This window comes from Pygocentrus nattereri, chromosome 21 (assembly GCF_015220715.1).
Source record: "Pygocentrus nattereri isolate fPygNat1 chromosome 21, fPygNat1.pri, whole genome shotgun sequence".
Taxonomy (NCBI): domain Eukaryota; kingdom Metazoa; phylum Chordata; class Actinopteri; order Characiformes; family Serrasalmidae; genus Pygocentrus; species Pygocentrus nattereri.
Genome location: NC_051231.1, coordinates 20,758,961 through 20,782,245, shown reverse-complemented (window position 1 = coordinate 20,782,245; position 23,285 = coordinate 20,758,961). Strand labels below are relative to the sequence as shown.

Here is a 23,285-nt window from a genome sequence, read left to right as displayed (position 1 = left end):
GCATAAATTCAGGACAAAACTGAGGTCATTAAGTGCTTATGACTGACTTATATAAAGAATCGTATGTACTTGTCATCTTGCTAAAAATGGTCATCAAACCAAAGTATTTATGACAGTATTCAGAAATCACATTAATAAAAGAGCACTTAACTTGCTTTGAGCTATGTTTGCCAGCAAAAAGACCAATAAGCGTGTATCACACATATTTGAGTGGTCGGAGGTTGGGATTTTCTCAGACCGGTGGTCGTGTTTTGGGGGAGTCCCACTGAGGTTTGCAGACTGCCACAGACATAAGCACAGCTTGTTTTTGATGGCCACAACTGAGGGCCTTCTGCTGGATGACGAGAGTTTGCTCGCACCACAAACCACAAGTAGCAATCCCTGGCTGCCTTCTCTGAAAGCGCCCCCATCTTCCGGCCGCGGTGCAGGCAGCCGACAACACAGAGCAAAGAAAGCATCCATGACGTGCTGCTCATTACGCCATTGTCCAGGGGCCGCTTTTTATGACATGCCACATCTTTTTCTTTCTAATTTCTTTTTCTTTTTTTGTCATGATGTTGGCTGGCTGCCAGTGGCTCTGTGCCACTGTGAGGTGGGTGCAGTGCCTGTAGGGGAGGTGGAAAGGCCTGGTAACCATGTTGCCAACAGCAAGGCATTATGAGGGAGTTTGCAGTGCTGAATGTGGCCTGAGGCCCAATTCTGAGCACTGTCTGTTGTGCTCTTGTATGCAGGGTTTAGGAAAAAGCAGGTGTCAATCAAAGAGAGCTCTGGAGGACAGGCCAACATCTCTTAAAAACAATTCAGAACAGAAGAGGCCCAGTCTATTTATTATGTACAGCATTCCCTGAGTCTTCCTTACCAAGTTCATTCACTGTTTAAGACAGAGGCAAGTAAACACCGTGCCAAGCAAGCTGGTAGGTGCCTCAAATATGTTCTTACTTATTGAGGTACTCGGCCTGCCCGCACACTTTCAGCAAGTAGTCATCCACATCGATCACGTCCAGGTCATCGTGGGTGTAGCACAGGGTCTGGTATATCAGCAGGTCAATGGTGGATGAACCTGAGAAAAGAGGGAAAAGGTAAAGGGCTAGCTCACAAAGCAGGGTTTGACAGGAATCTCTACTAAGTTTTAGCTTCCCAAAAATGAACATGACCACAATTAATTAATTTAACAACTGACTTTAGATACTCAAGCTGTGATGAATCCTTGATGTCCACCAAACATGGTAGATGAAGAGGATCAGAGGGGCTTATTTGTCAAACAATGCTGTGTAAAGAACTGTGAAACCTTTTTGATGGTAAAAAGCAAATGCCATATACATCATGACTATATTAGTGCTTACTGGAGTAAAAATTGCTTTACATTCTTTACATCTATGTATGATTTGTTTTTCGTACAATATTTTTTACATGATTGATGCTGCAAATATCACAAAAAAAAAAAAATAAGAGGGGTCCACCTGCATCAGAAGACCATCTCTGATGGTCAGAAGCTTAAGTTGCTTGTAATTCTAAATCCCAAATTTAACTTGCCATGGAGGTTAAGTGTGCAGTACAAGCTGGCATGGTGATGTAGCTTGGTAAGAAGTGATCCACTGACATGGTGTGGTAAATCCAGGGTTAGATCAAAGCCTTAAGTTAACTGGCTAACCAAAAAAATCCTACTTTGTGAGAAAGACCCCTGGTTTACCGACAACTAGTTAAGGTTAAGTGGTTTTCCCAACATATCCCATTGATTTGCAGTAGTGTACTCTATGCTAACATAAGAAAAACGTTCGTAGTCTTTGTTGATAACAGTTGATAACATCAACGGGTTTAATAAGCTGTGTTAAAATAACTCCTAATGTAACACACTTTATTTTGTTAATAAAGGATGTGACAATCAGGTATATATAATTGTCTGTATTTATGTTTTTTTTTTTAAGTTAGCGTCAGTTTGGCTTGTCTGTTGATATGATTAGTATATGATATTAATAGGCCATTCCACCTAAAACATTCTAATATGTTAGTCATGTTAGGTAATACTCTGTAGCACAAGACTGCAGCATAATCAGTTTGACAGTATTCATAACTTTGCACCCTTTGTCTTTTTCTCCATCAGTGCACTCTCATTGCAATATCTAGCTTCAATTACACAAATACATCATCCAGTGACTGGGAATCTCCCTTCTGAGAATAATCAAGAAATCCTATCTGCTAGAGTAGCCATTGATGCAACGCCTAATAAATACAGAAGCCATTTTAAGTTTCCTAACATTACGTTAGCTGTCTGGTTTCCTTCTGTATTTCTTCTATACCCAAAAAACTTCAAAAAATACCCTGTCCTCAACTATCCGCCCCAAAGTGCTTGTAGTTTTTCAAAAGTTCCTCCATTCTTCAAGATACGGCATTAATGGGGATTTCCTAGCCTTTAAACAGGAAAATCTTGCCCTAGTGACTGCTGTGGCACCACTGAGAGGTGAGTAGGCATGTTCAGAACAGATATAGTGATATTCCCACAACAGGGAAATTTCACCTCCGCATTTAACTCATCTGTGAAGTGAAACACCACATACACACTAGTGAGCACACACACTAGGGGGCAGTGAGGCCACTTGCCCGGATCGGTTGGCAGCCCTATCCGCAGCACCTGGGGAGCAGTGGGGGTTAGGTGTCTTGCTCAAGGACACCTCAGTCATGTACTGTCAGCTCTGGAGATCAAACCAGCAATCTTCCAGTCACAGGGCCAGTTCCCTTACCTCCAGCCCATGACTGCCCCAAAAACTAGTACAGATTGTTTGGGAATGGTTTGAAATGCTATAGATATTGAAATACTGGTGGCTTTATCAATGGCCAGCTGGGCATGACATATCCCCAGCCCTTCCTGTCCACATTAACAGGACCATCTGTTCTATCTATCGATGTGGTCCCAAAATGTATCACACCGAAAAACAAAGATTCTCAATGAAGGGCATTTTCCTTCATTGAGAACAAAAACAGAATGAACAGTTCGCTTGGAACAGAAAAGATGCTTGACCGCCCAACTCAATATCATTAATTATACCCTGACTAGACAAATATATAGTAACGTTTGTGATGCCACTGCTTACAAAAGGTCTCTCCCGTTCGCTCTCTTTTTCTCCATCTCCTTACAATTATTCTCTAATAAAGCTCTAAGTGGCTCTTTTTCCGAACATTGACTCTTGCACAATCAAGAAAAGGCCATCTATTTATTAAGCCTGGTGTAATGTTAATGTCATAACAGGATTGTGGAGATCCAAGACCATATGCATGTGGCTCCTGTGAACAAGTGTACAGTGTGGTGAGCAAGCTGGAAGAGATCACACTGGTTACACACTTTGTTCATGCTTATTCAGGGAAGGCCACTTTCCTCTGGTAAACACAGTCTCTAGTGGCATGACTCATGGAGTGTACACAGCAAACACAGTGACAGCCAGAGGGTGGGAGGATGGATTAGCACAGAGAGACACAAATTTGTTCCCAACATATGCTATGACAAGTTCAATATGTTAGTCAAATACGTTACCTCACCCTACCAAAGCAAAAAGTAGGAGCTGTTCATGTTGGTGTTTTTTTTTTTTTCAAAATTACATTTTTATGAAGCCACTATTTGTATCGCAACTAGTGATCAGGGAAACAACTTTTGTTTTTTTGTTTTTTTCCATCTTTTTGAAACCTTATACTCTTGGCAAACATTTGACATTTGGAAAAAGGCTGGGGGAATGAGATATATAGACAGGGGGGGCAAAGGTTCAATGACATGGTGAACATTTTTTGTGTCCAGGTCAGTCTCCCTTATAAATGACTGCATAAACACATGAGAAATCACATTATTCTACAATACCTTATTTATGCAAATACATTTCAAATGCATCAAAATACAACTGATTTTACACATTTATGCCTCAATAATGCAGTACAGGCTTCAGGGTTGTTGAATGTTGTTGAATGTCCTTAACTTACAGGCTTTATCAAAGTAAATATACCCACACCTCATGAGGCTTTCAAGCATGAAGGTCTTAGACCAAGATAATCTGTATTAGCTTCCCAACAAAAAACCTGAATCACATTATACATCAATCATTTAGACCTGTTTTATCACCCCCATAGAATCAGCTGGAAAATGCTGCGTTTGCCATAAGGTTCAGACCTTTCATGTGACATGCATTGATTTAATCCACCATTAGCAGATATCTTAAGTCTGGCCAACTCTCAAAAACACATCCAGATGTACAGATGGGTTTCACTCTGCATCATCTGCAGACCTCTACTTCGCCATGATGAAGGACGGGCACCATATCGTGGGGTGGAATGCACAGGGAAAAATAATGCATTTAACAAAGCAAGCCTTTCTCTATTCCGGTCATCTGAGGGTCCTTCTATCTGTGGTTGTGTGAGCGTGAGAGAGGGTGTTCCGCTCAGCCAGTTGAATGAGAAGCTGGCTCTTTTAATTGAGAACACAAAACAGATGGCTGGCAGGATGCCCTCTCAATGTAATTCCATTAAGAGAATTCAGAGGCTGAAAGCTCTTCATCTCTTGGATGGAATTCTCTAGTCCTGTCTAAAAGTTGCTGTATGGGAGGGGGGAAAAAAAACTGTGGCATCTAATAGCTCCTCAGCATTTCAAGCTCGTCAGGGCAAACAGATGAAAGCTGTTACGTGATGTATGGAAAAATGAATGCTAAGAACTGGTTTTCTGGGTTTTCTGGGTGGAATCACTGACTCAAAGCATTATCACTGATGCATTAGCACTTCACTGCAAATTTATAAGCTCACCTTGCTCTGTATTCATCAGGTAATTAATACAAGCTGAGCCAGGGTGGAGCCAGGAACTCTTCAAAATATGCAGTGCAAGGACTGGGATGGATAACCTCTATATTATACATTCAGTGTCTTGGGTAAAGACGTACAACTAATGCAGGCAAGCAGTAAACAAATGGTGAATGGTGGGCGGATTCTTTTTACTGGAATTCAGGCTTACCATCACAGGTGAAAGTGAGAGGTTCCCGGAAGTGCTCACTGATGACGGTGACCTTTATATCAACTCCCAGGCCCTGATGTAACTCCTCCTGCGCCACACTCTGGCTCCACACAAAACCCGCGTTCTTAGAGTGCTCAGTGTACGGGTAAGCCGAGCGCAACCTGCACAAACAAACAAGACATTATGCAGACCATACCACAGCTGATGACACCACATTGAAGCAATCAGTATTCAGCTCAAAGAATCTCATCGATCTCAAAAAAAAGATGTCTTTGCTGGTAAAAGTGCCTGTTCCTTGTGAAACCTGAATCAAAGTAAAACAATTCTGTTAAAGAGAAGGTAAGCTCAGAAGATGGGAACTCACACATCAAGCATATGACAGAAGGCAGCCACCTCTTCATCTCGTTCCTCTGACACCTGAAAGAGTTCGTAGCCAAATCCATTGAGCCTGGAACCCAGTGAGACCTGAATGACACACAGGGAGTGCTTAGCTTCAATTCCTTTATCTCTCATAACAGTGGGAACAGATGGCTTGAATATATATGAATATACTGCTATAATGCTTATTAAAAATGTTAAGTTTCATTTCATACTCCTAGTCTTGGTACTGTACTACTGATACTTGGTACTGTACATTCTGATCATCTGCAGTCTAATTTTACCACTTTCAAACAAGAAGGAAGTAATACTTTTCTCTCAGTAGAAAATTCTTCTGAATAACTCAGAACCACAAGCACACATGATTAATACATTCCAGTTATACTCCTTTACTAGAACACTTTCAGCATTTGCAACTGAAAATACCCACTTCCTCAAACCTAAAAGTCCATGTGGTCTAGCGAATGAATCCGATTTGTAATCTGACTTGTGAATAATGTAACTACACTCTACTGGGACAGTGCTTGTCTGGAGTACATACTGGATCAGCTGACACTCTGCGGTTGCTTCTGTTACTCATCTGCCCAGGCAAGTAGGTGCGAGGCGGCACCTGAGGAGGGAGGGTTTTACTGCGAGCTACCGGCTTCCCTGATTGATCACTGTTAACTCTCCGTCCCCGAGGTGATGGCCAATCCCCATTGAGCCTCATCAGAGAATCGTTCAAGTTGTCATAGTTCATGGCATCTCCAGAGGGAAGCTTGGGCTGGTCCACCTCAGGAGTGAACAGGTTTACATCTCTGGGTGCTGAGCCCCTGTGAGCCTGGAAGGAATCAGGATGAGGGATGGGGTTTCGGGGGGGCACTGCCGGTGGAGGTTCATCAGGAGGTGGCAGGCCCTTTGTCAGCATTCTGGAAGTCCCCTCATAGTCTTGTTTTCCCTGGTTGTCCAGGATGTAGAGGGACTCCTTACTGTAGCACGGCCTTGATGGGTCTGACACGCTGGGCTGGATGAGGTTAAGCATTGGATCGGACCCTGAGAGACCCTGGCGCAGATTACTCCCAGGTGGGCTTGGCACAGGTCTGGACTGAGGCCGTTCCATTCTTGATGGGATGGAAGGTGTTCCTCTCCCAGATGGTCCCTTGTCCTGTTTGAGGCGAGATAGGGCATCATACTCCATCTGCAGAGCCTCAGCCAGGACCAGTTCTCTGGGGCTCAAGCCGAGGGACTCCAGGCAGCCCCAGTGCTGTTCGCTGTCATTTTGTGTCTGCGCTGCAGACATGGTGCAAGTACCAGGCCAGGCAATTAAAAATAAGTGGATGGGTTGTAAAGAGAATAACCCTCTATAAGGTCCACAACTGAACCATGGAGCTCTGTGGAGAAACAAAAAAGAGGAAATGAGCAAAAAAGTAGAGTCTGTTTGTCAGTGAAGGTATCTTATACTCTTAACAAGGGGATCAGGGGTTCTCTGCAGCAACCAAACAAAACAAAACAAAAAAAAAACACTTCTGGCTCTCTACAAGGACCTCCTTGTAATATACAAGGTTCTACATCAATTAACATTTTTTTTCCTAAAACTATTCATCCAAACCAGGAACGATTATAAAATCTTTATTTTTAAGAGTGTACCCTGATGGGTACCTCAGAAAGCAGGATTCCACAGGAGACAGAACGACATAAGCCAAAATGAAGATTACCCAGCAGAAGTGTCCATTACCTCTCCTCCTGTTGAACAAGTTTGACCTCTGGCTCAATTTATCTGGCTAACTGAGAGATCCTGTTTTGTTAAATACTTCCCTGGTCTTTATATCATTGTGTTGGCAGTCCTTAGCATAACCACTCAAAATAGGAACTCTTCACCAATAAACACGTTGGTGACAACACATAAAATGTTATTGTGTCTATTATGCCCATGGCCATGTGTTTAACAGGTTACAGACATTATCAATTAAATCACAACAGAACCCCTTGAAATTTATGTCCAATATGGATCAAAGAAGACAGTGGCAGTGTTTTCAATTACAGTCGCTACATTTATCTGAAGAGAAGCCCACATGGGTTTGGTTTATAAAGATGGTAATCTGGCTCTGATTGTTTTTGCTTGCTCAGCAGAAGCTGGCTCCTGCCTTTCTCATGCTGAACACAGCCATCAGCATTGCATCAAAGCAGTGGCTCTGTCCTCACAGCCCTGCAGAACCACAGAGCAGCACAAAGTGAGACAGTCAGTGAGTTCTCTATAAATGCAGACGAACACAGTTTAAAAGATGCACAACCAAAATAATGAGTAATCGTCTCAGCCTACGGAAAGAGCTACAATTTGACACATGTGTTGGAGGCATTAAGTTTAACTTGTATAAAGGGATCTGGAGCATGACATTCAAACTAGAGCTGTCAGAACAAATTTGCTATTCAAATAACTGGCCTAGAAGACCTTAAATGGAATGAATTTTAGAATACATTTGACAGCCTTAATTCAGATGCGCTGCTCCACTAAGCTTAGAGTCCAACCAGTCCAGTTAGCATGCAGTGATTAATAGTCTGCAGACCTGCAAAGAGATACAGCCACTGGACTTTGAGAGCTAAACGGTCTGCAGTGGGGTTTTGCTGATGTGAGATTTGGTGGATGCAGCATTTGATGGACCTTTCACACAGACCTGGAAACATGATCTAACACTGCAATCTAGATTAAAGTGTCATACAGTGTTAGAAACCAAGTCCACTTGTCATGTCTTAGCAACTCAATGCAGTTTGAAGCAACTGTGCGATATGCCTTATTTATTTAGGTATGCATTTTACAACAAGCTGTTTGGTGGTATATTAGCTTCCATGACATGTTATCTACCCAGTCCCAAAGCTGCAGTGCAAACGAGTGTGGTTAAAACTGTGCAAATTATATTTTTCACTGAACCATCATTTTAAAATCCATGCAGTGGAAGCAGGTCCTGGGTTAGGGCAAAAGGATAACTTCTCTCATTCTCCACATGGCTATCATTCCTCTTCCAAAAGGTCCTGCACCATGCCTAAAGATAAACCTACAGCTAAAGCTGTGTGGCATGCAGCTGAATGCTTGATAAATGACGAGAACAATTTTAACAGGCTATGCCAAGGCAAAGTGCACTGGAGACATGCAAGGGAAATAAAAGTCTTGGCTGTTTTTGATGTCTTGGCGCTTCTCTAGCTGATGAGAGCGGCATTTAACCTCCCGTGACCTCCAGCTTCCATCGCAATGTGACAACAGTGGCAGTGGGTCTTTCCCTCCGCCCGCAAGTCTGTGCAGGAAATTCTCACACACCTCGCCAAAAGAACAACGTCAGACCCCCCCAGCCCCCCACCCCTAGCAAATTCTGGGGACAGATTGCAGGAGGAGAAAAGAAGAGAGTAAGAGAAAGAGAAAGAGAAGCAGACGTGTGACACACGTTCCTAGAGAGTTCTCCTGCTCCATACTTTGACCTCTTTTATGCACCCTCCCAAAATTTACGAGCACATGTGCTTCTGGGGTTTACCCTACTCTTACAGGGGCCTTGATCTGTGTGAATAAAGAATGAAAGGGCTACTACTAAATCCAAGGACAGAGGAGATACACACTGACTCCACTGAGATTAGCTATCTCCCTTTTGGCTTTTTGTCAATCACTCTATTTAGCACCTGTTTGTTACCATTTGTACACAGCTGAACATATGTGTGCATACAAAAGATGCACAGACACAAGGCCTATGCAGCATATGAAAGTCAGTCTTGAAACAGCTAGCCACCAACATAATCTTCAGAAGGCACAGCTAAGGCAGGAAAGAGAGCCTCCAGGGAGATATGCCGGTTGTATTACATTATGGGGATTATCACACTCAGGACAGCTTCAGAAACCCAGACATGTTTGTAAACAAGCAGTCCAGGCGTCAACAGATGGATCACAAGTGCTACACGCACTACATACGTCTGCTTGTAGATGACATCTTTGTGGCTGGCCCCCGCTCCAAGGAGCGCCCCTCTTCCATCGTCTCCATATTGCCAAGCATCCAGGCTGGGCCTTTTGGCCGGAGGGGAGCAGGGGTGGGCAAAAGCAGTGGAGGGCGCAAGGGTGGAGCCGCATTGTTCCACGGGGACCCGGGCCAACCCAGCCTCAGGCCCCCGGAATCAATCCCCCACCAGGATATGATCCCATTCAATTAGGGGTGGCTCCCAGATTGGCCGAACAAAGGACGAGGGGGTTGGTGGGATCGGGGTGGGGGGTGCACCGGCATCACGTGAGTCAGGCCAGCCCAGACACGTTCACACGCCTCTGAGAAGCAGAGACAAAGAGACCGCTGTCATCCCTGCCCCCCATTCACCCACACACATGCCCCTCCCCCTCCCCCTCCCCATGACACCCTCCCACCCACCAGCAAATAAAACGCACGCTCTCACACTCAGCTCCCCGCACCCTGAGCCATAACAGACGCACACTGTTGCCAGCTGATCGCGGCCTGGCCCACAGAAAGATCATCATTCCATCCCACGTGCTACTCAGGGGTATTCCATCGCAGAACTGCAAACATTAGTTGACAAGTGGATGAGTTGTATACAAAGCTGATAATGAAGAACACATCAGTACAAACGGACATAGCTGATCAGTTGATATCACTGATCCCTGACATCTTTGTCAGTTGCAAAGCTACTCTATACATTCTACAGATTCTATAGATTATACAGATTCTATACATTCTCAAACACACTGTCCCAATTCAGCTTCCCAGGGACATGCAGATGGCATACATTCCATCTCTGTGTTGACATTGAAGTTGTTATGGAACCAGGTGGGGAAAGATCTGAAGTGAAGTAGATTCAAGGGCTGTACCCCTCCATGTGGTTACATGCACACATTATCAAGGCCGGCGAAATGGACAATAAAAAGTGCTCACGCATTGCTATAGATAAGCACACCAGCTGAAAGGACCACAGTTGACAAAAAAAGGAACTTGGCAGGAGCTTAAAGATTAAAACTGCTAAGTACAATAACCACAAAACCACAGGAAATGATTCAGCACAGCCAAAAGTGGTGGGGGACCAGGAGGCGACCAGGAGGCTACCAGCTAAACAGTGCCAATGTGTACAATAGAAAGCGATGGTAATAAAATTGATGGAGCCTCCATAATACTTAGCTTTACCTGGCAGCTACATCAGGTAGACTAATTTGTGTCAGTCATAAAAACACATGACCTACAGCAAACTGCACAGCTTATATTTGTCTATAAAGGGATAAACGCCTTAAACCAGCGGTGTAACCACTTCCATGTAAGCCAAGTAGGTCCTGTCAACTTCAATGAGTAGATGTCTCAGTGTTCGACATGGGTGTGATTTTAGAAAGACTTTTGGCCAAATGATACTGTGTGAAGATCTGAATGAAACAAGCTGAAGCAGGTGAGTGACTGAGCGCCAGGCTGAAAGCAGTACCAGGCCATGAAAACTTTAAAGAAAGAGCATGGTCTTAAGAAGAAAAGGCACAAAGGCTGTTATCTAAAGCTGTAAAAATCACTCAAACATGTTGAAATCTTGAAATCCTAATAGTCTGTACCACATACGAGAGCGGTTGATGTGTCAATATGAATGTTTCCTCAGTAGACTTGGGTGTTTTCTCTAGTTCGTCATTCTGTAACCTGTCCAACGAGTTCTGAAGAGCAGAGGCCACATAAAACCTCAAGTGTACAACAGAGATTGGCAACGTTATGTGAAACTCTTACTACAAGATCCTAGAAGGCCTACTACAAGATCAAAATGGTATCTTAGGTGCTCACCTTTCTCTCTTTCACTTTCAAAGCAATACAGGTTTAATGGGAACACACAGGACGATGTTTTCTCCTGTAACACAAACTGTAATACCCACAACGTATTATTATGAGAAATTGTTGCTATGTAACATTGCACTACGCAGGCTGCTATTTTAGCTCTTTCTGAGGTAAAACTTTGGACTTTGTTTACATGGCTAGTGGCCTCAGTGACCCATTCAGTGGAGAAACAGCCTGCATGGTGGGGGTCACAATATCCAAATGTGTTTTATTTGATCATTTATTATGTTTTATTATTTACTGTATCATTGAACGCTTTAGTGAGTACCAAAGGCTTAGTTGACAAGTTGCTAGCTAGTTATTCACAACGCAGCCCTGTATCTCCCAACTGCCATTGTGATAACGTCGTCTGTCAACACGGGCAATGACGCTGAAATGAATTGCTCTTCGGTTATTACCATTTTCTAAAGCTTGTTACATTTACACCTTTCTTAGAGCAGTGTGGCATAAAATATTAAAACATCAACGAAATGGGTCCAAATGTGTCCGAAACGCAGCGCATGTCGCCAACATTCAGTCAAACACATAAATAAACAGCTTCGTTAATATTTTGAACATTTCCCTTCACCGAGAGGTGCAGCACACATCCCGCCTACCTCGTCTACGGCCTCTCGGGCGGCTGTGTCATGCTCTACGCCGCTTCGCTCCTCTCTTCTCCTGCTTCTAGATGAATTAATCCGCGTTTTTTGGTGATGCAGATTATTTTATGAACTCCAGCTCCCGAGAGCTAGTAGCATTGGGTCCCTATAGGTAACGCCTATGAGCGAACCGGCTATCTGTGGAGTTGTGGACACCACAGCTCCTCCATCTGCAGTGACCGGGTCGATTTGTCGCCGACTCGCTCTCAGGTTTTCGGTTTTTCAGAGCCCAGGCTCCCGTCGCGCTTTCGCTGTAGAGAAAAAACACACGAATTGACCAAAAGGGGCAGAGCACAGGAAGGGTGACAGCGAGGGCCTCTAGTGGACAAACGAGGAACAACGTCCACTCCAGTAGGGTCCGCGGTCAGCACCAAAAACACCCTCACTCAGTTTGGGTGGAAGAAGCCCCAGCCGTGGGCAAAATAGCTACACTATATGGCCAAAAGTATGTGGACGCCCATCGTATGTATGGAATTCAGATGATCCATTGTTAGCATGTCTATAAAATCACAGCCCTCTCCATATATTTAACACTGGCAGTAGACTGGGTTGTACTGAAGAGCATGGTGACTTTAAACATTCCACTGTCATAGGATGCCACTTTTGCCAACTAGGGAATTTTTTTGCCCTGTTAGATCTGTACATAACTGCAAACTGTAACAACTGTAAGTGCCACTGTAAGTGTTATTATTGTGAAATGGATGCGTCTAGGAGCAACAATAGCACAGTACACGAACTGACAGATCAGAGCCACAGCCTTTCCTCTGCTTATCACTACAGTGAGTTCCAAACTGCCTCTGGAAGCATCATTAGCGCAAGAATTATGTGTCAGGAGCTTCATGAAATGTGTGTCCGTGGCCAAGCAACTGTACGAAAAACATTACTATGTACTCAGGTGGAGTGGTGTAAAGCATGCTGCCACTGGACCCTGCAGCATTGAAAATGTTGGCACTATGTGATTAATCACTCGTCACTATCTGGCAGTCTTATGGACAAATCTGGTTTTGCTAGATGTTAGGAGAGCGGCACCTATCAGAATGCATAGTGCCAACAGTAAAGTTTGGTGGAGGAGGGATAATTGTCTGTTTTTCAGGGTTTGAGTTCACCCTCTTAGTTCCAGTAAAGGGTAATGTTAATTTTATAGCATGCAACAACGTTTTAAACTCTGTGGCAACAGTTTGGGGAAGGCCCTTTCCTGTTCCAGTATGACTGTGGCCTTGTGCACAAAGTGAGGTCTATAAAGACGTGGCTTTGACAAGATTGATGTGGAAGACGGCCAGTGGTATGCACAGAGCCTTGACCTCGACCCTTAACCCACCTGAACCCACCTGCAAGCCAGGCCATCTCATCCAATATCAGTGCCTGACCTCAAAAACATACTTTTCACTGAATGGGCACAAATTCCCACCAATACACTCCAAAATCTTGTTGAAAACCTTCGCATAAAAGTAGAGGCCGTTATCCGCAAGTGGGGTCAAGTCCATATTAATGCCAATGGTTTAAAAAGGAATGTCCAACAAGCTCATATGAATGTGATGGTTCCCATACTTTCAGCCATAAATTGTTTCTGTTGGTGTAAGTGTTGGAGAAGTAACTCACTTCAAGGTTAGGTTTAGGGTTAACATTTTAGATAAGCCTGACTACACTCCTAATCATGTTGGCTAATTAATTAGCATTAAGTAACACACCAAAAGAGTGATTTTAAGGTATTCAGCTGTACGTAATTAGTTATGTAATCATTATAATGCTACTGCAAAACATTTACCAAACAGTAATGTGAACCACCTCACCAGCACTACAGCTAGCTAGCTCCTTAACTCATGGGGCTAGCTCAGTAGCTATTTGACAGGAGCTTGGTTTGCAGGGCTGCAGCTAGATGTCACACAAACACAAAGCTCAGATAAGGTAGTCATGAAACAGATTCGATACGGGTTTCAGTTCTGAAGTCTAGATTGGAATCTATTTTAAATCTTTTATGAGCTTAGGAACGGGCAGCATGGTGGCGCGGTGGGTAGCGCTGTCGCCTCACAGCGAGGAGGGCCTCGGTTTGATTCCCCAGCTGGGTGACTGGGGTCCTCTCTGTGTGGAGTTTGCATGTTCTCCCTATGTCTGCGTGGGTTTTCTCTGGGTTCTCTGGTTCCTCCCACAGTCCAAAGACATGCAGTCAGGCCAACTGGACATGCTACATTGCCCCTAGGTGTGAGTGACTGTCTGTCTGCCCTGTGATGGACAGGCGTCTTGTCCAGGGGGTATCCTGCCTTCCGTCTGATGACTGCTGGGATAGGTTCCAGCACCCCCCTGCGACCCTGAGGGAGAAGTGGCATAGAGAATGGATGGATGGATGAGCTTAGGATGTTTTTATTCTACATGTTTGGCTCAGATAAATAAAAGTAACAAAATAAATAAAAAATCACAACTTCAAAGACATTTAAGCACCTTTGGAGAAAGTCCACTTTACTCTCATAGGATGCAGATAGATGCCTATAGTTTTGATCAGTGGTAGAGATTCTACAAAAGACCGTGAATGAAGAGGAGAACAGAGCAAGGGATATATCACCACAACACAACACAGTTGTCATTTTACTTTCTAAGCTGCTTATCCTTCTGGGTCACGGGGGGCGCTGCAGTCTATCCCAGCGTTCAAGCTGCAGTAGGCCCTGGACAGGTATAATTTGTCTTGTTTATTGAATATAGCGCAATATAATATGTGAAATATTTATTATTTAATATGTAATTATTATTATTATCATTATTATCATAATTATTATTATATAAAAAGGACACCTGTGCCATGATATTACTTTAGTGTAATAAAAAGCTTAGTTTACAGTGACAGCTATGACAGGGTGCCACTCTACATAGCACTGCCTTTGACAGGGGCCTATTAATTGGGACATAACGCCCTCTGGTGGAGTTGATGCTGTAATTACACACCAGGTGGCCCTTTCTAGGGTAATATGTTGGGAAAATAGTGCCTTAATGTGGAAAGAGCTGTAAATGCACAGTGGTTAGATACACTATGGGCTGCGTTTTTGGATATTAAAATTGGATTAAACTGCACTCCTTTGCAATGCTTATGGTGTTTCACCATTAAACATCCTATTTAGTTCAAGTTTAAGTTTATTCTTTGTGTGGGAAACAGGTCAAATAGTCAAAGGCCCACAAACTATTAACGTTTGTCCATAAACTTAATTACACACCAAAGACTGTTCAGCCATAGAAGTAATAAATAAATAACAATAAAGCCTGCTATGTAAATATTAGCCTCAAAAGTGCTAAACTGATATTGAATGATGTAGGCTAATGGAATTTACAGGATTATTGCACTGATTAAAAAAATATCTAACTAAATAAAATGCATAATAGCAGAAATATACTAGAAGAAAATTGTAGGGCAAAATAGTTGTTTTCTTATTTACCACTATTTATACATAATCAACATTGCATACAAACAGTTAAAAGGCACATCTCTGCTGAATCCCATGCTGGTTATGAGATGGTTTATGCAGGTTTATGCTGGTCTAGTGCTAGTCTGGTGCTGGTTTTATGCTGGCCACCCAGCATGGTCAACTAGTTTATGCTAGTTTTGCTGGTGACCAGCCATGTTGGTCTATGCTGGTTTTTCTGGACAGGCACATGCAGAGCACTGTAAGATAAGATAGTGCCCAAAGACTTTTTTTATATTTACAGCTATTTTACTATCAACAAAATTGCATACAAAACCACAATGACATGTTTATGTTCTCTATTCTTTGTGTGTATCACAAATAAAAGGTCCATTTCGGTGTTGTAGACATGTTGACCTCCGGGTCTTGGCTCCATCACAGTAAAGAAATCTGGTTCTATAAGTTTCTCTACACTGTACCATTTCACACCAAACCACTCTGAATGATTTTTGTTTACATCTCAGTTGTAAAAAATCTGTGAAATTCCCTTGAAATTTAGATGAATATGAAGTATTCATATGGCTTAAAGTGGAACAATGATTTTTTTTCTCCAAAATTCTACATAATTGTATGGTTAAGATGTAAACAAAGATCATTCAGAGTGTTTTGGTGTGAAATGCTCTATTCTGAAGAAACTTGCCGAGTCAGAATTGTTCACCATGGGGATGACAGTAGCCAGTCTTCTGAAGAGCTTAATGCCTCTGAAAGTGCACTCAGAGAAAGGTATTCAATTAAATAGTTAGATATATGCTGCTTGATGGCTGATACCTTGTTTTATCATAGTTTTGTGATAAAGTTTTTGCTTAAAATGGATTTCCACCCATTTATTGCACATGCCTGGTGTTGTAAGGCAAAATAGTCCCCAAATAAAACTTATTTTGTCAGGTTTATGATTGTTGTACCATCATCAACGTTATATAGAAAAGCTCAGGAGGCAGGTGTAGGTTCACTGGTGATTTTATTAGTAGTAAAGTAGCAGTAAATAAATGTTTACATTTGTGTTGTAGACTTTGGGACTCCTGGTTCCTATCACCACCATTAAGAAATCAGAGTCTGTATATTTCTCTACAATAAACCCTTTTATATCAAACTGCCCTGAATTACTCTTCATTTCAAGGACTCAATTATTCAGAAATTTGGAAAATGGAAAATCTTTGGAGTTCCCCTGCACTTCTCTCTTTAACCACTCAGCGCCCGCGCACAGTCTGCAGTTTGCAGTTCATGTCTGCAGTAAAGCTTGACCTGATTGAATGACCTTGATTAAAGCCAAACTGCACAGCCATCCAGGCCAGCAAGTCCGGTCTACAGTTTGGTGCATGGTCAAGTACCAGTCAGTGCCTTGAGTTTGTAATGGTAATGTGAGAGCCTCATCGCAGTCCTTTGTCTTCCAGGTTTAGTATGCAGTGCTGACTTTTGCAGACGGCTCTGAACAGAATACAGGATTAGGTTTCTCTGTGGATAACAGACTTTTCCATGAGTAAACCATTAACTGTTTACAGATTTTTATTCATACACAGTTCAAAAAGAAGATGTACCTTCATCCCTACCATCAAGAATAACTTGACATTTTCAGAAACAGAACGGCTTTTGTTGGCCAAGTCAGTCATATAAGAGCTACAAGGAATACTGTCTGGCAGTATCTCACATTAAACGTGTACTGCATGAATTATGAAATACATATGAAAAAATATAGTGCCCAGGACATTTATTATACATGCATTAACATGTATAACAACTTCAATACCTTAATATATGATTTAGGAACACGAAAAAGTATGAAAATAATATTATTGATTTAAAAACGTACATTTGTAAATATTTGTGTCCAATGTCCAATGGCAGTATTCCCTGAACACATATGCAGATTTCAGTTCCATTGTCACCTGTTGTTGCCATTATATTTTAGCATTTTATATAAAAGCTAGAACTTTCTGCAACTTCTTTTGAGTAAAATTGTGCTAAAGCTAAATCCTCTGCAGTGGCTGGAGTACTAGTGAAATTCAAATCCTATCACAAGTGATCACTGGAGATGCATTTGGAATACGAGATGCAAATGGTTATCTCGGCTGTCCATTTGTGATCAGATCAGTTGAGACGGGCGTTAATACCAGGTGTTTGTGTCGATTGTCCCGTATCTAACTCCTGAAGAAAGGGTTTAGAAAGTAGAAGAGCAACATGTGAGGGGTTGATGACAGCATTGCCCACACTCAGCGTGAACAGCATAAACGCTCAACATAGCTACAGGGGTTGGAATCATTCTTATCTTTGTGTCCTCTTTGTTTGGGCTTTCTGTTTGCTACAGGGAGAAATTGGCTCTCTTATTTCTCAGGTCTAATCAGTGCTTCCTACTCTCAGAATCATGATCATGGAGGGCTGTGATATCACCAGGATTTGATCAAATGATCTCTTGTGTCTTGATGATCAGGTAGTTTAACCACTTGTTTTGCTGATTTTCTAAGTCAAAATAAGTATACATCCTTCGAAGGGAGCAAACTAAATATGGCATTTTCTTGTATATTTTGCACAATGTATATTTCGTGAGTTTAACAAACTGGAAAAATAATAATATTTGCCATGTTTTGCACAGAATATGTTTATAATGGCAAATAAACTAATTATGCATTAAAATGTGCAGAAGAGTGCTCTCTGTAAAGGATGTGTGCTTATTGTCACTTAGAATAACAGCAAAACATGTTTTGTGACCAGTGGCACAAATATTTGGAAACATTTAGTTTAATGTTAGTTTTAAATATTTTTCTCTCATAAATTTGTTTATGCGCAAGTGGCTGGTCAATGAATGCAGTCATTGTTGATGATCCCTATGGTTTACAGTTTAGAGCAAGTTTCAGAGCCGGGGTGCCAGTGCCTGGTCCTGGAGATCTACATCACCCTTGGGGAGTTCAGATCCAACATACCTAACTGTAATATTCTGATGCTCCTGAAGGCATTCCTTACCTGGATTAGGTGTGTTAGATAGGGCTTGGAGCTAAATTCTGTAGGATGCTAGATCTCCAGAAGCTGGAGGTCTAGGAGCACTCCAAAAACTTAGCCCTGCATGCCACACATGGCATAATTTTTGGGAGGACGTCTAGTGTTCACTATTTTTTTTATTACTGCATAATACATACTTTCTGATAAAGGTCAATAGTAATTCTAGTATGCTATTATAAACCTTGCTTAGTTTTTCTATAATATAATGATAAAGTGTGCATCGGCTCTAAATGTGATATGTCACAGCAGATCATAACAGCCTAATTGTTTTTGATCAGTAAAGTCAGAGCCTGTGCTCTAGGTCTGATTGGATTTGCATTTTCTTAGGCATTACAAACACACAGTAGCTCAGTGATAAGAATCATTTAATAAATTCCACTCATTGGAATCATTGGAATCATTGGAAATAAATTCCACCCCTCCACCAATAAGTCCAGTAACGTTATGGTAAATTAATTTATTTCATTAATACTTCCCGTGATACAGAATGACATGAAGTAATTACAAGCATATAGATGCAAGTTCAGGCAGGTGTATCATACATGCTGTTTTAACAACACTGTTTCAAGAATATTAAGCAATATAACATCAACTAACACTCTGGTTAACTAACATGAGATAAGCAAAGAAAGTCTAACAGAAAGCAAATATTTCATTATTGCATTATGCTGAACCAGTGATTACAAAGTTGTTTTTCCTTGAAATAGACTGCAGTCTTGCAAAATTGACATATATGACTGTGTATGGAAATAGATATAAACATATAAACACGTAGGAGTGATTATTCTAACATGAAATATACTGAATCAATGGCAGTATTTTACAGTACTGTAAAAACTATTTCACCAAATGACATAAGAATGTGTGCTATGTTGAGTTGAATACCTGTTGTGGAACTCTTGCACAAATGAGAAAAGCATACTTGAAAGTCATTTAAATGCAACATTACAAATCCTTTAAATTACAACATCTTTGGTTACAAGTTGTATGAGCTTTGTCATTCAACATTCAACAGGTTTTTACTGGTGAAGATCACATCTTAACGCTGTTCACTTCGGTATCACCTTTGACCACCCTGGATGCCAAACATTAACTTGAATGCTTGGAATAGTGAAGGGTCCACATCCTCATCCAAATTGATAGTCATGTAGGTTTCGTCGAGTGTATAGGCATACTGTCTATTCCATTCTTCCTCCATCCAAGGGGTTTTATTACGTCCCAAACAAGCAGCCAGATGCACAGTGGCTCTTGTTTGTGTAGTCACGAGTACCAATGATAACACAGATATGACCGTCTGGAAATGGAGGACTGAGAAATGTTTTTGCAAGTTTTCTGGGACAAGGTATGGGATGATGATACGATCACAGCTTTGCAGGGACCCTCCAATTTCATGAAAAGCATTCCATATTTGTTCCTCCTCTCCCACAGGTCCAAGTAAAATTTGTGGGATGTAATGTGTGGATCTACGCATGGAATTCCAGTGCTGGGGTAAAGGGTAATGGTGGGTGTTAGGCTCTCTCCAACGAAAGTATAAGCGTCTTTGTTGAAGTCTGATGCACCCTTGAGCAATGCCATATGCAGCATTTGCATCAATTAAGCAGTTCCATGGAGAGTAGAGAACAGTATCATTGATGTTAGCTTGCACCAAGCTAGCTGCTGGCACAAACCGGTTATTAATCCAACCATGACTCACAAACACAATGTGTATGTCTCTTCTGTTTCGCTGCCTTATTTCCTTATCAAGATTTTTCTTCACATACCGAAGAAAATTCAAAAGATCAGTCTTATGCACTCTTGTGTTCAGCCAGGAAATAATGATGGGGTCATCGCATGTTGCTTGGATGTAATTCACTATTTCCTCTTCATCTTCACTCATATCGAGTGAGTAATCACCTAGGTTTTGGATACATTTCTTCAGATGTAATAATTTTTTGATGATGTCCCTGTAATAAAAGAGGTCAGACAGTGAAAGTCAGCTTACATTATTGATGCTGCAGCAAACCTGGATTCATGTACATTACTGTATATCACTGATCATTAAGGTGCATTTAGGTTTTCAAATCCAATGTAATAATTCACTTGTGCAATTTTTAAGTTAAAGGTGGGCAAGATCATGAAACTTCTGAATGTTTTTTTAATGACACTTTATGTTTACTTTTACTGACATAAGTTAGAACAGACAAAGCAGTGCCACATATTGAAAACAAAACATGAATCCAATTATTTGCGTTCAACATTTCCCACGTTGTGTTACCCTAAATCCAAATAAAATATTCTAAAATATTGTGCATATTTAAGTAGTTAACATCAACAAAATTATTCAAAGTGGTTTGGTGTGAAATGCTTGATTCTAGAGAAACATACAGAGTCAGAATTGTTACAGCGGTGATGATAGGAACCAGACATCTGAAGAGCTTAATTCCTCTATAAACTCAATTCTCAGAAGGTAACTTAATGATATGGTTATAAACACACAGCCTGACAATTGTTTTACAGTGGTTTTGTTATAAAGTTTTGGTCTATAATATGCTTTAAGCTATTTATTTCAATTCCTTCATGGTAGAGAAATACATGCAGGGTACTCAAAGGCATTGCTGATTATTTTCTTGATGATTATTTTACCATCATCAACGTTACATAAAATGAAACTCAAAAGACACATGCAGAGTCACTGGTGATTTTGGACATTAAATAAAATGGCTACGTATGCATTGTAGACATCAGGACTCCAGGTTCCTATCATCACCACTGTAAAGAAAAAGTCACTGAGTTTCTCTACAAATGAACAACTTCACATTAAACCATTCTGAATGAACTTACATCTCAACCTCTGAATGAAGTACTGCCGATATCCACAATATGCTCAGAAAGTATATTATGATGTTATTTGTCACAATAACGATGTCTATGGTCAAAATGCTCCACTCTAGCTTAAGGCAATATGCTTATTATAAATTTAATGTGACTGAAGTAAATTTGTGAATGGCTGAACAAATTTCATGACAAATGTGCTGGTGAAGAATTATGAATTATGAACGTACAGCAGTGCATCCAACTTTTCCTTTAGAGTTTTTTTATCCTCCTTCATTTTTCTGGCTGCATCTCGCAGGGACTGGCTGGCGTTGGTCACGTAATTGCTTCCTATCTTTTTAAAGTTTTTAACTAAGTCAAAGATGGACAGAATCACAGCTAAAGAACTACCAACAACCTGGACAAAGATAGAAAAATATATATCAAAGTCAGTGTGAACAATGCAATTGAAATACACTAAAAATCTAATTTCAAAATGTCAGCATAAGTGGCTCATTGAGAGATACACAAAGTAATACACAGTGTTTTGAAGCAAGAAAAGGTAATGTTTCTAGAGAAAATAAGAAATTATGATCTTAAAAATGCAAGGAAAACTTTTGTGAATTCTAAAATTTATAAGCAGTGACAAAGCAATGATAAAGTAAGTGAGAATAAACACAAGGTAACCAGATCATGGCTTATGCAAAGATATATTGTAGGCATAAACTTTGAAAAACTTTCCAACCCGACAAGTTGCTCTGAGACAGTCTGAGGAGTTCTTCCAAATACTCTGCATGACTGTTTAAATTGCAATAAGCAAATTATGCTGATTATTTTAATAAATTGACAGAATTATTCTTTAATATTTCAGTATGACATTTTCTGTGATTACTAGATTTCACTGTAAAATTATTTTTGTGAAGATGAAGGTTTAAAATAATTCAATATAAATGGAATATGCAAGAAAATAACTCCATACCAGAGCTGATCTTTTCATGAAGGTTTTTAAACCAATGACTCCAAGATCCTTGACGCCTTTTTTGGCTGATACTTTTAAGGCTGATTGCAGTGTAAAGAAAAGAAATGTGGTTAAAGCCCCAGACATCCAGCTCGATGTAACATGAAGTCTATGTTCATCTAAGGTCTGCTGATGAGAGAATATGGCTTTGTTGAAGCTCCTGAGAAGGTCAAGAGGCATGTCAATCCTATTTCTTCTGGCCAGTGCTCCCATTACTTGAGAGATCACCTCACTCTGTTCATTATCAAAGGACTCTGCAGAAGAATGAGCTCCAAGCACATGCCTGGCACACTGGTCATTCAATTTTATCAGTAGCCCTTGGATCTCTTCTCCAATTTCCTCAACTTCTTTAATAATTTTCTGAGCGTCCTTCATGTTCAAGCTGGATGCGATAGTCTCTATCGCTATGGAGGAGAAGCTTACAGCTGTGCCAACTGATCCAATTGCTCCCCCAATTGCTATAGGGGCAGCCAGGCCTGCTGTAAGGAATGTGGCAACTGCAGCTGCAGCAAAGCCGACCACAGCTGTGGCATTTCCAACTATCTGAACTGTGTTGCTTGTGCATTGAATACTCTCCAGCTCTTTTGCTATGTCCAGAAGCTTATCAGCACAAGCTTCCTGTTTTTTTTGCCACCGGAAAAGCAGCTCAACCAACCTATCTGCTTCCTCCATTGAGAGTAATTAAAGGACAGTAGGAAAAACTGTAAAGAGACAAGAAAAAAAGTTAAATATACAAAACAACTGGTTATTTTTAATATAATTGTATATTGTGTTTATTCACACACGTAGTATTATATGACCCATAATGCGACTGGACAAAATCTAAATGATTTCTGTGAAACATTCATGAATCATGAATATATCGTAAAATCTCTGTGATGTGACTGAAAGGGCTATTGTGGCCATTTAAGAGATGCAAAGGGTAAACGCATTATCCTTATCTATGTCAACAGATTAATAATTCATTACTAACTAATTATGTTATTAATATACTTGTATGAACAAAAATACCTGAAACTTGCAGGTGACACTACAGTCACAGATCTTGTCTGGTGCAGTTCATCATGGACTACTGATAGAGCAGTCATGCACTCTAATTGTATTGTATTGGATTGTGTTGTATGGTGTTGTTTTGTATTGCAGCATATTGAAGAAATGTTTTGGCATTCATTGGTGCTCCAGCTTTCATTGCACTTGGTTCTTATCTTACATTAGAAGTAAAGAACA

At 41.1% G+C, this 23,285-nt stretch overlaps 2 protein-coding genes across 2 annotated transcripts in view; both read right to left on the bottom strand.

The window, feature by feature from the left end:
* The window catches only part of pik3c2b (phosphatidylinositol-4-phosphate 3-kinase, catalytic subunit type 2 beta), a 61,322-nt gene extending 49,255 nt beyond the window's left edge, over positions 1-12,067 (bottom strand). Inside the window, exons 1-5 of the mRNA XM_017694690.2 lie at positions 11,772-12,067; positions 5,901-6,729; positions 5,346-5,446; positions 4,982-5,142; positions 940-1,060 (exon numbers count right to left, since the gene is read on the bottom strand). Of these exons, the coding sequence (XP_017550179.1) occupies positions 940-1,060; positions 4,982-5,142; positions 5,346-5,446; positions 5,901-6,638 (1,121 nt within the window). The 5' untranslated portion in view covers positions 6,639-6,729; positions 11,772-12,067. The remainder of the gene's footprint in view (positions 1-939; positions 1,061-4,981; positions 5,143-5,345; positions 5,447-5,900; positions 6,730-11,771) is intronic.
* A 6,615-nt stretch (positions 12,068-18,682) lies between these two features.
* LOC108425700 lies at positions 18,683-22,730 on the bottom strand. Its single transcript, XM_017694577.1, has 3 exons — positions 22,020-22,730; positions 21,292-21,458; positions 18,683-20,193 (listed from the first exon to the last, which is right to left on the bottom strand). Exons 1-3 carry the CDS (start codon positions 22,728-22,730, stop codon positions 19,311-19,313), a joined length of 1,761 nt encoding a protein of 586 aa, XP_017550066.1. The 3' UTR covers positions 18,683-19,310.
* Between the last annotated feature and the right edge of the window lie 555 nt (positions 22,731-23,285).